This window comes from Monodon monoceros, unplaced genomic scaffold, assembly GCF_005190385.1.
Source record: "Monodon monoceros isolate NGI ecotype Baffin Bay Population unplaced genomic scaffold, NGI_Narwhal_1 Super_Scaffold_20, whole genome shotgun sequence".
In the NCBI taxonomy this organism is placed as follows: domain Eukaryota; kingdom Metazoa; phylum Chordata; class Mammalia; order Artiodactyla; family Monodontidae; genus Monodon; species Monodon monoceros.
The window spans coordinates 49,919,277-49,934,421 of NW_021703777.1; the positions used below are offsets into that span (position 1 = coordinate 49,919,277).

Sequence of the window (15,145 nt, forward strand, 5' to 3'; positions counted from 1 at the left end):
TTGCCTCTGCCAGGCTCTCCTGTTACTTTCTACTGTTGGTACTTGGAGAATGATTGCTAGAAATGAGAAAAAGGCAGTTCCTACTGATCATAATTGTAATGGCAGTAAATTGTATCACTATTCTACTTGTTAATGGCAAAAACAAACTGATTTCATTTTAGATTCTTTTCTACTGTTTTTAGTCTATACAATTTCAGAGTAAGATTTCTATTCTACAAGGAAAAAGGTATATATTCCTAACAAAGGAAGAGTATATATTTCTAACTGAAGGAAACAGATGTACCAGAAATGACAAAATTAAAACTGGAAGTCTAAAAAGGATATTTTGCAAGAGTAAAACTGAAGCGAAAAATGTTAACATTTATTTTAAAAACTAAGTTTCTGGGGGCTTCCCTGGTGGCGCAGTGGTTGAGAGTCCGCCTGCCGATGCAGGGGACATGGGTTCATGCCCAGGTCCGGGAAGATCCCACGTGCCGCGGAGCGGCTGGGCCCACGAGCCATGGCCGCTGAGCCTGCGCGTCCAGAACCTGTGCTCCGCAACAGGAGAGGCCGCAACAGTGAGAGGCCCGCGTACCGCAAAAAAAAAAACTAAGTTTCTGAACTTTTTACTTATGGGAATAGTTCACCAGAAAGTCATAGCAAAAAAAAAAAAAAAAAAAATGTAAAAGTTAATTACTACTTTAGCACTTTCATTATCTGATATCACTGCAAAGAAAGATTTCCTTTCACAGTGGAAAAATCAGAAGTCAGAATGTTTCAAGTTGGGCCTATAACAAGTAAAGAAGGTACTGTATCATTTTAAAATGACAAACACCAGCTCCATTCACTGAATGGAAATGCTGTAAAGTGATCAATTTCCCCAAAGTCCTTAAATTCCATGTTTATGTCTATATCTAAAATTAGTAATTTATTTTTAACTTCTCATGGAAGTTGATTCCTAAAAGGAAGTCTCTAAGACTTTGCTTACAAAATATTGATTAAAATATTCATGCCATTCTATTCAAGAGTTTTGAGAAAGGACTTTCTTGAACTTGACTCCCTGTACTTAATCCCATCTATAACGCACCATTCAAACTAACCCCCCCTGCAAACAAACACACACTCCTATCACCTCCTCTTCAAAGCAGAAGGGGATTCTGCAGATTTATGGCTCATTTGGCAATTGCTAAGAAACCTCACAGTTCAGCATCATCTCTGAAGATGGCAAACCTATATATAACCTGAATTTTTACACCTACAGTGCAGTTAACATGTAGAAAGAAGCCAAAATGTAATCGGTATTACATTTCAACATCTTCAAGTTTCAATATCACAGATATCAAGAGATGGAAAAGACCTGCTTGTAGAACTTTAAGCATCTGTTGAACAGAATTACTATCAATATCAAAAATAATTAAGAAATACTAATTTTTATGCTCTACATGCACACCTTTACAAACTGTGTTTCTTTAATGTAGTAAAAGCTGGAGATCACCAATTTAGGTAAACTATGGCTTTTATCAATAGGTATTTTGAAACATGCATCAGTAAGTGCCCTGGGTAGTAATCCTAATATTGTTTCAAGCCCTGTTCAGTTCTATGTCTGTGCTTTGCATCTCAGAAATGAGCCTGCCAAGGCACTTAAAAACATAAGACTTTTGGGGACTTCAAAAATCAACCACAATTTACACAATGGAGAACCCCCATCCATCAGCAGTCCAATCAATAAGCATTTCTTTCAACATATAGTATTATCAAAAATTCCCCAAGTTAGAAAAAATACTGTATGCCACTAAGACAAAATTTACCCCTATCAACTGAATAGAGAATGGTTCTTGCCTTCCTCTAGCCATAGTATATGGTTTCATTTATTCAGAATAAAGAAAAAGGAACCCAAACAAGCCCCCCAAACCTAACATAAAAACAACCAAGATAAAAATAAAATAAAACAAAATCCAAATGCACTCCACACAGCTTCATTTGAGGAATAATTTGCACACATCTGCATTCTTTTATCTGTCCTTTGAGGTGAGTTTTTCGATCAGTTCCTGGAGTGGTGCAAGTTCTCTTCTGTCAATAAGGTTGAATTCCTATGTATGACAAAGGCAGAAGAAATACCAGAAACATTATTTACATCTCATTCCAAAACAGATTTCCATTAACATTTGTTGGAAATTAGCTTTTAAAGTAAATAAAAGTCAAATCTTTTTTTCAAGAAAACTTTTTCTATTCCCTACCTCTGTGTCTTACGCAAATCACTTAACCACTTCTGATATTATATTTTACATCTGTAATAATACTAGGGTAAATTACCTCATAAGATTATTATGGGGACTAAATGTGATACTGTATGTTAACCACTTCATGTAATCCCTGGCACAAAGTAAACGCTCAATAAATGGGAGTTGCTGCTTCCTGTTAAAAGGAATAACCAGGGCACCATTTAGATATAGTCAACCAAGCAGGGATCAAAAAACATCTCAGGCAAATTTCAGCATTATATGAAGAGTAAAAAAGTTAGTTTATGTTATTAACTAACATATCTTCAAGCTACTATATAATGTGGTATGAGAATAACATGAATAATGTGGAGTCCATAAATGATAAGTAAATCCTGTAAAGAACAAATAAGAAAGCCTGGATTTAAATTGTGCTTCTTTAGAAGTTCTACCACTGTCATTCTGAAATTCAATTATGAATAGATTTCCCCTGAACTATAAATTATAAGGCTAATAAAAAGTGGCTGTTCGCGGAGCGGCTAGGCCCGTGAGCCATGGCCGCTGAGCCTGCGCGTCAGGCTCCGCAATGGGAGAGGCCACAACAGCGAGAGGCCCACGTACCGCAAAAAAAAAAAAAAAAAAAAAAAGCTGTTGATACTTCTGATCTTTTGATATTCTGCCACAGTGGGGCATTCTGAGGTCACAATTTCACTCATTTATTAGCATCCATCACGTGCCAAGCACTGCAGTAAGTACTAGGAAGGCATTAAGGGGCACTCAATAGCAAGTCTACCACTAAGACTTGCGGGGTCTGGACCAATAGCACAAATGGATATATATCACATGACTAAATTACTGTATTTTACATTAAGCTAATATATTGTTATATATGTTCGATTCTCCTACCTTAACAAACACACCATAGTAGCCAGGAAAGCAGATTCAAATTTAGAATTCTTAAGACTCCTCAGTCTACACTGGAAAGTAGTGACATGAGGAGAGCCAGTCCCTGGCCCTCAGCAAACCTCCCTGATCTACCAAACCACAGCTCCATCCTGTATTTCAATGGGTCTCACATGCAGGAGTGTGGACACCCTGACAGGCTTATAAAGGCAATGTCCAAACACACTCACCAGCAGCTGCCATGTGGCTATCCCTTAGGTCTGGCTATCAGAGATATGACCTTCCCTTAAAAGTACAGACCAAAGGAAAAGATCCATGCAAACCCTGGCAATACACTTGAGACCATGTGGGTAGGGAGTTCTGAATCTCAGGTATCCAAGCACATACCAGAAGGGATCTATGTAGGTATGTTCTTGGCCCTATGGACTTCTCACTCCATGCAGGAGTATGGGCAAGGGCCAGAGCAGAACTTCTAAATTGTGAGGCCCAGGGCAGAGGCCACTCTCACTCAAAGAAGCGGTAATACTGTATAACTAATGGACCCACCTTTAAGAAGGTCACAGTGTCCTGAGATGTAACTAGGCTCAGATGTGGTAAATGCAACATATCAATTCCTTACTATTTTGCTAGGAGTTGGGAGATACAGTGTACTTTAAGATCATATAATAAGGTAAAACTAATAAACCTTCTGGTGGGAGAATACCCTCTCCCAAACCACTAAAACCTCAAGCAATCATGTTCTGCCTAAACCAAAGCACAGATGCAAATTTTAGGATAACATTTTGTTTCTATTGGTGTCTATAGATGGGATACCATAGTAAAATAATTGCTCAGGGCAACAGTTTTGGCAAGTTACTATCTCCTAAAATTTGTTTATATAGGTGAAATTAAGATACAAAATGTGTATCCCCATTATGAGGAGTGTGTATAGAGGGAAAATAAACACATTTTTCTTTGTGGAGATGGGGCATGGGAAAGGTATTTATAAGTTTATGCCCACAGATATACAAAAACAACACAGATTCAAGCTTTGGACTTCTCCTGCCTACCATCTCTCCCTTCTCCAAACTCCACCGAAAAACAGCTGCTCAGCTTCTGCATTTCTACCTCTTTTTCACTCCTACCTTTTAGTTCTCTAATTATTATAGCAGGACAAGAATAGCCTCACTCCTTTTAGTCTACATCTCTAAGGCCCATTCTCTGAGAAATAAAGAGAGAAGGAAGAAGAGGTCAACTAAGGATTCAGATCAAAAGTTAATGGACCTGGCTTCCCTGGTGGCGCAGTGGTTGAGAGTGCGCCTGCCGATGCAGGGGACATGGGTTCGTGCCCTGGTCCGGGAAGATCCCACATGCCACGGAGCGGCTGGGCCCATGAGCCATGGCCGCTGAGCCTGCGCGTCCGGAGCCTGTGCTCCGCAATGGGAGAGGCCCGTGTACCACAAAAAAAAAAAAAAAAAAAGAGAGGATGAAGACTAGAGAGATATAGCAAATTTTATCCTGACAGTATGGATGTAGTATTCACCCCATAACTCTGTAGATAACTGCTTTTTCTGAGCAAAAAAGATCTCCTAATCCAACTTACCTGGACAAAAAAAATAAAGTGCTTGAAAGATGTATTGAGATGTGCTTCCTCCTGCAGCTGGATCACAGGGTCAAAATGCTGATGATAAATGTGAGCATAAACCCTAAAGAGGCGTTTGAGTATAGTTTTTGCCACAGACATGAAATTCTTCGGAAACGGGACACCTAGTAAATAGATAAACAACCCCCTCTATTAACAAGAAGAGAACAAGGCATTATCAGCAAATGGCAATATAAATTACCAAGACAAGGCTGAAAATAAGAAGTATTTATGAATTACTACTTAAAATACCCATTGTACTTTTCAAAAGTTCTCAACATATCATGAATGAAAATAAACTTCAATGCTTCTATGGAATAAGAATCTGTCTTCAGTTTAGCCCTTTAGGCCTCTAATATACCACCACTTTACCAAAATGAAACAAATAAATGTCTAAGATGGTAATGGAGCTAAAATGCATATTCAGATCCTCAGGTTTCTTATGCTGAACACAAATAATGTATCACTATGTTTAGTTTTGTTTAAAATGCCTGCAATACATTTTCAGATTTTTTTCTATGGAAATTATTTCATTACTACACCAGGTCTACATTTACCCTGAAATTAGCTGCAGTCTCTGCTCAATTAGACTTGTTTTATGAATTAGAGCACTTTTACAGCATTAAATACAAAACTAGGAAAATACAAAAGTCTACATCCTTTGTTAAAGTGGCTAAATGATCCAGATTGGCAAAACACAAGGCAAATACTGGTACTACTGGGTTCAATGTCATCACATTGCCTACTGCCCATTTAAAAATATTATAGATCACAAGAAAACATAAGACATTTTGGGGTACATAAGTGTCTCCCAAAATGAAGGGACACTATATAAAATAGTATGCTTACATTACACACTTCAAAAATGTCAGTGTCATGAAAAGACCAAAAAAGCCTGAGAAATACACATTCCACATTAAAGGGGGCTAAAGAGACATGACACTGAATGAAAACAAATGTCAAAGATTTTCTTTTGCTCTAAAGGATATTATTGGGAAATTTTGAAAAATCTGAATAAGATTTGTAAATTAGACAGTTGTATTGTACTGGTGTTAATTTCCTGATTCTGACAGTTATACTGTGATTTTTCTAAGGAAATACACATTGAAGCACATACAGATAAAGGTCCATCATAATTGCAACTTACTCTCAAACAGTTCAGGAAAAAGAAAAGAATGTGGAGTGGGGAAGGAGGGAGAGAGAGAGAGAAAGCAAATGTGTTAAAATGTTGGCAACTAAAAAATCTGGAAGAAGGATACATAGGGATTGTTTGCACAATTCTTACAAATTTTCTAGAAGCCTGAAATTGGGTTAAAAGTTAAAAATTATATTATGAAGATAAAAGATAAGATGAGGGCACTTATCCCAAACCATTACTATGTATATAAGTAATGCAGTCTTGAAAAATAGACCTTTTATTACAAAGGCTCCAAAGTAGTTAAAGCATTCAATGAATGTGTTTAAAACAAGCCATAACAACAGCAACTATTTTTTTTTTTTTGGTACGCGGGCCTCTCACTGTTGTGGCCTCTCCCGTTGCGGAGCACAGGCACCAGACCCGCAGGCTCAGCAGCCATGGCTCACGGGCCCAGCCGCTCTGCATGTGGGATCTTCCTGGACCGGGACACGAACCCGTGTCCCCTGCATGGGCAGGCGGACTCTCAACCACTGCACCACCAGGGAAGCCCAACAGCAACTATTTACATTGCTGTCTCCTCCACTATATCCTTCTCCCCAAAACTAAAAAAGCATAAAATACAGTCAAAAAGTTGAAAAAGAGCAAATTCTTAATTTTTTCAGAAAACACAGTTGTAAGGAATTTGACACAGTAAAGTCATATGAACTGTCTAAATGTAAATAATTTCCACTTGAAAGGTCAGCCCTTTAAAAGGTCAGCATATATAAAAGTCACTCAGTTGATAACAGGCCAACCTGTCAAATCTTGTTTTCTTCTCACCTAGCCTGATTTCACAGCCTGCAAGGTTCACACCGTGGGTCATGAATACAAATGCCCTCTTTGCCACAAATATAAGGTAAAACGGTTTTGAAGTCATATAAGCTCCCTTCCTAAACAAGAAATGGATATGACTGCAGCAGATGATACTGGCTGCTTACCCAATGACCAGTCTCTTTTTTCCCTAACACAGGCCAGATTTGTTACTATCCAAGATATACCGATCTTCTTACTGTTTAAAATTATAGGGAGGTTTACCTAATGTTCATGATAAACTTGGTATGAAAAAGATAGACACTTTCAAGTACATAAGATTAGCAATATTTTGATAGGTATGGTAATTTAACATGGTTCCTGGAATAGAGAGGCAATAAGCCCTAGAAACGCATGAAATTAGATAAATCATGATGGATCCCAGTTAAACAATTATACCAATTTTTGATGGAAATAATGTCTCATCATCCAACTGGTCCTGAACCCAAGTCATCAGGTAATCAATGTACTTTGGTGCAGAGCACTTAATAGGCTTCTTTATGTTTGTTCCATCTGCCCAATGATACTCATATCTGTATTGGAAAGATAAAAAGTACACAGAACATCAGTGTATACCTATATATAATGTGTAAGTTTTTATATTACATACATATGTTTATTAGGAATGTATTCAGGATGTATTTTAATCTCTTCCTCCAAAAAAAGATTTTTTGCATTTGGCACTTAAATTTAGCATTTTAAAATTGCTATTGGACTATTTTGCATTTATCAGGATACAAACTAAGCAGATCCCACCAAACCCATTTTTTGTGAGCTTTCCTTCATACTTAGCAGTTATATTTTAGAATCACACATAGTATAAACTGCTATAGTAGAAACCCTAAGTTTACTTCCCACTTCTATGATGACCATCTTTAATCTTTATGATTATTGTTTTCTTCCTCAAAAACCGTTTCTCCTTACGCAGTACAATTCTTTTTAACTTGGGGCTTTAAATTTTGGGTTAAGACTAGAGAATGATATGGAAGCATCTAAGTAAGATTAATGAAAAAGATAATGATTCAATATTTGAGTACATTTGGTTGAGGAGCTAAACATGCCTTTGAGGAAAATTGGCAACCCAAATAAAGATGCCTATAGTATCTAGGTATTAACCAGACACTAGCCTTTGGTATAATAAACATTTAATGTGCACCTACCATGTGAGTAATACTGTGTCAAGGAATACTGTTCTTGAACAACGGACACTAAAATGAAAGACACTTGAACAACGGACACTAAAATGAAAGACACTTTCCCTGTTCTCAAGGAAAAAGACTAGTAGAGACTTGTAAATTAGTATGTAAAAACAGTACAACAGAATGCTAATGGAGTTAATTAAACAAACACACACACATACAACCACAACCTGATTTTTTTTTTTTTTTTTTTTGCGGTACGCGGGCCTCTCACTGCCGTGGCCTCTCCCATTGCGGAACACAGGCTCCGGACACGCAGGCTCAGCGGCCATGGCTCATGGGCCCACCCGCTCCTCGGCATGTGGGATCTTCCCGGACCGAGGCACGAACCCGTGTCCCCTGCATCGGCAGGCAGACTCCCAACCACTGCGCCACCAGGGAAGCCCACACAACCTGATTTTTAAGACACGGAATAAGCATGCAGCTGAAACTCCATGTACAAAATTATCTAAACTGAACTAGCATTTAGTTTTTTAGTTTCTGAAGGTTACCTCTGCCACTTAGCTTCTCTCTTTGAATCAATTGTGTTTTTATAATCTTGTCCCAGAGTTTGGACTAACGTAATGATAGGTGATTAAGCCTAGCAAAGGAGCTGGAAGAAAATATAATGGAAAAATACTACAGGGTATTTTAAACAATGAAAAGTATCTTGAGATAGGATAACAAGGATGCTTTCTATTTAATCATAGTTTCTTACACTTGAACAGTAAATCTTAAACAGGATACACCTGAATAAATATTCTGACAGCATACCAACCCTGGGAAACAAGGATGAATGTCAAGTCTACTTTGAAGGTCTCCAAGAGGAGATTCCCCAACATTTCTTGGCATCCTGTTCCACTATTTAATCACTTTCACAGTCAAGATATTCTTCCTAACATAAAACAAAAGTCTCAAGTGTGACTTAAGCCTCTTCTTGTTTGAGCCTCTTAGGAGACAGAGAACATGAATGGTAGGACTTCTGGCCATCCTTACTTAGTATTCATTTAAAGACAGGAGCTCATCCATGTTTTTTCCCTTATGTTATGAAGCCTCAATGTTTTTGCATTTCTCTCACAATCATGTTTTTCATTTTGTTAATGATTCTCAGGTGTTCCCTATTTATTTTTAAATGCAGAAGTCAAAAGCAGGCACAGTAAACCAAAAAATCATTTTCAATATCCTGAAGCTTTATAAACAATACTAATATTCAATGTCCTAAGGTTTTTTGAAAAATAAAACAACTGCATATTGCTTATACTCCTGGAGTTTATAACTATGATTCCCTGATTCTTTCCTTTTCTTTTGTCACGTTTATACTTAATGATGACTTCATATTCTAACTCTATTTTGCACCCACTGCTTTTTTTACTCCACCTTTGACAGACCATTGTCTTTGAAATTTGTTTCTGTCATCATGGTATGAACTTATAAACTACAAATTCCAAAATGTTCATTTCTTGGTTAATAATGATAATAAATAGTAACTGAGAAACCACTTCAAGAAAAAAAATACTAACAGGTGGGGTCTAAACAACATGCTACCCAGTAACCAATGGGTCCCTGAAGAAATCAAAGAGGAAATCAAAAAATACCTGGAGACAAATGAAGACAAAAACATAACGATCCAAAATATATGGGATGCAGCAAAAGCAGTTCTAAGAGGGAATTTTATAGTAATACAAGCCTACCTCAGGAAATAAGAAAAATCTCAAATAAACAATCTAAGCTTATACCTAAAGTAACTAGAAAAATGGAACAAACAAAACCCAAAGTTAGAAGGGAAGAAATCATGAGGAACAGAGCATAATTAAATGAAATAGAAACTAATAATAATAATAAAATAAATAGAAAAGACCAATGAAACTAAGAGCTGGCTCTCAGAAAAAATAAACAAAATTGATAAAACCAAACAAATAATATCAGAAATGAAAGAAGTTACAAACAATACCACAGAAGTACAAATGATCATAAGAGATTACTACAAACAATTATAGCCAGTCAAATGGACAACCTAGAGGAAATGGATAAATTCCTAGAAACATGCAATCTCCCAAAACTGAATCAGGAAAAAATTGAAAATATGAACAGATGGATTACCAATAATGAAACTGAATCAGTAATTTTAAAAAAACCCAAAAACTCATAACAAACAAAAGTCAAGGACTGAACAGCTTCACAGGTGAATTCTACCAAACATTTAAAGAGTTATATTACCTTCTACCAAACATTTAAAGAGTTATATTACCTATGTTTCTCAAACTATTCCCAAAAAATTGAAGAGGAAGGAAAACTTCTGAACTCATTCTATGAGGCCAGCATCACTTTGACCAAAATCAGACAAATCACCACATAAAAAGAAAATTTCAGGCCGATATCACCAATGAACATAGGTGCAAAAATCCTCAACGGAATATTAGGAAACCAAATCCAACAATACTTTAAAAGGATCATAAACCATGATCAAGCAGGACTTATCCCAGGGATGCAAGGATGGTCAATATCTACAAGTCAATCAACATGATACACCACATTAACAAACTGAAAAATAAAAATCATATTATCATCTCAACAGATACAGAAAAAAGCCTTTGACAAAATTCAACATCCATTTATGATTAACAAAAACTCTCAAAACAGTGGGCTTAGAGGGAACATACTCAACATAATAAGGCCATATATGACAAACCCACAGCCAACATTATACTCAATGGTGAAAAGCTGAAAGCATTTCCTCTAAGATCAGGAACAAGACAAAGATGCCCACTCTCACCATTTTTATTCAACATAGTATTGGAAGTCCTAGCCAAAACAGACAAAAAAAGGAAATAAAATGAATCCAGATTGGAAAGGAAGAAGTAAAACTGTCACTGTCATTGCAGATAACATGATACTATACACAGAAAATCCTAAGGATGCTACCAGAAAACTACTAGAGATCATCAATGAATTCAATAAAGTTGCAGGATACAAAATTAATACACAGAAACCTGTTGCATTTTAACACACTAATAGTGAACTATCAGAAAGATAAATTTAAACAATCCCATTTACAACTGCATCAAAAAGAATAAAATACCTAGGAATAAATCTAACCAAAAAAGTACAAGACTTGTACTCTGAAAACTTTAAGATATTTATGAGAGAAATGGAAAAACACACAAACATATGGAAAGATATAACATGCTAACAGACTGGAAGAATTATTATTTTTAAAATGACCATACTACCCATGGCCATCTACAGATTCAAGGCAATCTTTATCAGAATAAAGTGGCATTTCTCACAGAACTAGAACACGTTAATTCTGAAATTTGTACAGAAACATAAAAGACTCCAAATAGCCAAAGCAATCTTGAGAAAGAAGAACAAAGCTGAAGGTATCACACTGCCTATTTCAAACATACATACATATAGTATACTACAGCTATACTACAAAGCTATAGTAATCAAAACAGTATGGTACAAGCACAAAAGGAGAAACACAGATTAATGGAATAGAATATAGACAACCCAGAAACAAACTTACACTTAAACAGTCAATTAATCTGCAAAGGAGGCAAAAATATACAACAGGGGAAAAGAGACAGCCCTTTCAATAAATGATGTTGGGAAAACTGGAGAGCTACATGTAAAAGAATAAAACTGGACTACTTTCTCACACCATGTACAAACATAAGCTAAAATAAAAATGAGGGACTTCCCTGGTGGTCCAGTGGTTAAGACTCCACACTCCCAATGCAGGGGGCCCGGGTTCAAGCCCTGGTCAGGGAACTAGATCCCGCATGCCACAACGAAGAGCCCAAATGCCACAAGTAAAATATTCCACATGCCACAACTAAAGATCCTGCATGCTGCAACAAAGATCCCGCATGCCACAACTAAGAACTGGAGCAGCCAAATAACAAATATTTTTTAAAATAAATAAATTAAATTAAATTAAAATAAATTAAAGATTTAAATGTGAGAACTGAAACCATAAAATTTCTAGCAGAAAACTCTTTGAAATCAGTCTTAGCAATATTTTTTGGATCTGTCTTCTCAGGCAAGGGAAATAAAAGCAAAAATAAATAAATGGTACCACATCAAACTAAAAAGGTTTTGCACAGTATGGAAACTATCAACAAAATGAAAAGGTAGCCTACTGAATGGGAGAAGATATTTGCAAGTGATATATCCAATAAGGGGTTAATATACAAAATATACAAAGAACTCATACAATTCTACATCATAAATAAATACACAACCCAATTAATAAACAGGCAAAGGACCTGAATAGACATTTTTCCCAAAGACATACACATGGCCAAGAGACACATGAAAAGATGCTCAACCTCACCAATCATGAGGGAAATGCAAATTAAAACCACAATGAGATACTTCTCACACCTGTTAGAATGGCTATTATCAAAAAGACAACAAATAACAAGTATTGGCAAGGATGTGACAAAAAGGGAACCCTCATGCACTGTTGGTGGAATTGTAAATTGGTGCACCCAGTATGGAGAAAAGTATAGAGGTTCTTCAAAATATTTAAAATAGAACTGCCATAAGATCCAGCAATTTCTTTTCTGGGTATTTACCCAAAGAAAACAAAAACATTAATTTGAAAAGACATATGCAACCCGTTTTTCATTGCAGCATTATTTTCAGTACCTAAAATATGAAAGTAATTTAAGTGTCCATCAACAGATGAATGAAGAAGATGTGGGGGGTGTGTGTGTGTGTGTGTGCCCTTTGCGACAACACGGATGGATCTAGAGTGTATTACACTAAGTAAAATAAGTCAGACAGAATAAAACAAACACATTATGATCTCATTTACATGTGAAATCTAGAAAACAAACACAGATACAGCACACAGAGGGGTGGTTGCCAGAGGGGAGCGGGGTGGGAATAGAGCAAAATAGGTGAAAGATATTTAAAGATACAAACCTCCAATTATAAAATAAATAAGTCATGGGAATATAATATTCAACATAAGGAGTATGGTCAATAACACTGTAATAACTTTGTATGGGAACAGATGGTTAGTAGACTTATCATGATGATCATTTTATAATGTATGGAAATGTCAAATCACTATGCAATACACCTGAAACTAACATAATATTGTATATCAACTATATTTCGATTTTAAAAAAATATTTGGATAGAGAGGCATAAGCAAACAGAAAAAAGGCAGGATGGAGGACAATACAATAGGGAGGACTATAAAGCTCAGGCTAAGGAATCTGGACTCAAAATATTAGTCATTGGTAAATCACTGAAGGAGATGCTAAATACAGAAATTATAAGGTCAAAAATTTTCTTCTTATCTAGGAACTGTATGATAAAGTAAAAATGAGAACTGATCATGAATCATGTCTTACTTTGGGCCAGCTGACATCACTGGACAACTTTCTTCTGTACAAAAATCTGTGATTGTTCCATAAAGCATGTTGATCTGATTGAAGAAATCTACAGCTGCAAAGCAAACATCAGTTATAAGTAAAAGGTTAAATTTTAGTTTTACTCAAACAATCTTTTATTCCAGCAGAATCTCAGCTCTATCAGTGTTCTTTCCTCAACAAAGAACAGGTGAAAAGAATACAAACAAACAATATTTGCCTCACTGAATTTAGGAGCTTCTGTTTATTAAGTGACTCCCTTAAGAGAATAAAAAGGCAAGCAAGAGTGGGAGAAATTATTTGCAACACATATAATCAATAAAGATCTTATATTCAGAATATATAAAGAACTTCTATAGATCACTTAGAAAAAGGCAACACCGTAATAAAATGTGAGACGGTTTCTGAGTCTATTGGTTATCTCTATGGAAAAGAATAAAACTTGACTCTTCACTCACACAATACCTGAAAAGCAATTCCAAGTGGATCATACATCTAAATGTGAAAGGCAAGACAATAAAGTTTAAAAGAGCATAGAAAAATATGTCCATGAACTTTGGCATGCAAATATTTCTTAAGAAGAGCACAGAAAGCACCAGTCATAAAGGAATAGTTTTCTATATGTTTCACTGGAAAACTGTTATTCCTTGTTTTTTTATAATTTTTATTCTACTCATAATTTTTTTATATTGACCTCAAAACCAACAAGTTTATTAAATTTACCTATTCATAATAATAGTGATGGCGTAGTAATAAAATCATGGTCTTTTGGTTTTTCAACATTCATTCGTGCTGGCTATGAACATAAATGTTGTTTCTTCCTTTCCAGTTATTATTATCTTTTATTCTTTTTCCTGCCTTACGGCATTGGCTAAGACTCCAGGAAAGTGGTGATGGTGGCTAACCTTAACTCATTCCTAATCTGAGAAAAAACTTCAACATTTCATGATCAAATATGATGTTTGCTTTATCTTTTTTGTAGATATGCTTTATCAGAAAAAAGTTCTCAACTTTTACTTCATAAGTTTATTACGAATTGATTTTAAATTTTACCAAATGTTTTTTCTGCTTATACCGAGATGATCATATGATTTCTTCCTCTTCCTTTATTTTGGCTAATGCGGTGAATTACAACTGATTTGCAAGTGTTAAGCCAACCTTGTATTCTAGGAATAAGAACAATTTGGTCATGATGTGTTATAATTTTTAAGTATTGCTAGATTCAATCTGCTAATATTTTTATTAGGATTTTTACATCTAAGTTCATAAGTTAGATGACCTGGTTTCCTTTCTTATATGTCCACATAGAACTCATAACACTAGTATTTTCTCCTTTCCACATAAAAGCTTTAGAAAGACTGGTGTTCTTTCTATCTTTTCTTTTCTTTTTAAAATTGAAGTATAATTGATTTACAATATTTTATCAGTTTCAGGTGTACAACATAGTGATTCAATATTTTTATAGATTACACTCCATTTAAAGTTATTATAAAATATTGGCTATAGTCCCTGTACAATATACCTTTGTAACTGATTTCTTTTATACATAGAGGTTTGTACCTCTTAATTCCTTACCCCTATCTTACCCCTCCCACCTACCCTCTCCCTACTGGTAACTACTAGTTTATTCTGTATCTGTGAGTCTGTTTCTGTTTTGTTATATTCATTCTTCTTTTTTTTTTTTAGATTCCACATATAAGTGATAACATAAAATATTTGTCTTTCTCTGATTTATTTCCCTAAGCATAATACCCTCCAGGTTCATCCATGTTGTTGCAAATGGCAAATTTCATTCTTTTTTATGGCTCAGTAATATTCCATTGTGTGTGTGTGTGTGTGTGTGTGTGTGTGTGTGTGTGTGTGTGTGT

General features: G+C 35.7%; 1 protein-coding gene across 1 annotated transcript in view; it reads right to left on the minus strand.

Annotated features, from left to right (window-relative positions):
• Positions 1–1,819: 1,819 nt before the first annotated feature.
• MOB1B (MOB kinase activator 1B) overlaps positions 1,820–15,145 on the minus strand; it is a 54,160-nt gene continuing 40,834 nt past the window's right edge. The window contains exons 3-6 of the mRNA XM_029235660.1: positions 13,260–13,353; positions 7,109–7,242; positions 4,684–4,847; positions 1,820–2,069 (exon numbers count right to left, since the gene is read on the minus strand). Of these exons, the coding sequence (XP_029091493.1) occupies positions 1,992–2,069; positions 4,684–4,847; positions 7,109–7,242; positions 13,260–13,353 (470 nt within the window). The 3' untranslated portion in view covers positions 1,820–1,991. The remainder of the gene's footprint in view (positions 2,070–4,683; positions 4,848–7,108; positions 7,243–13,259; positions 13,354–15,145) is intronic.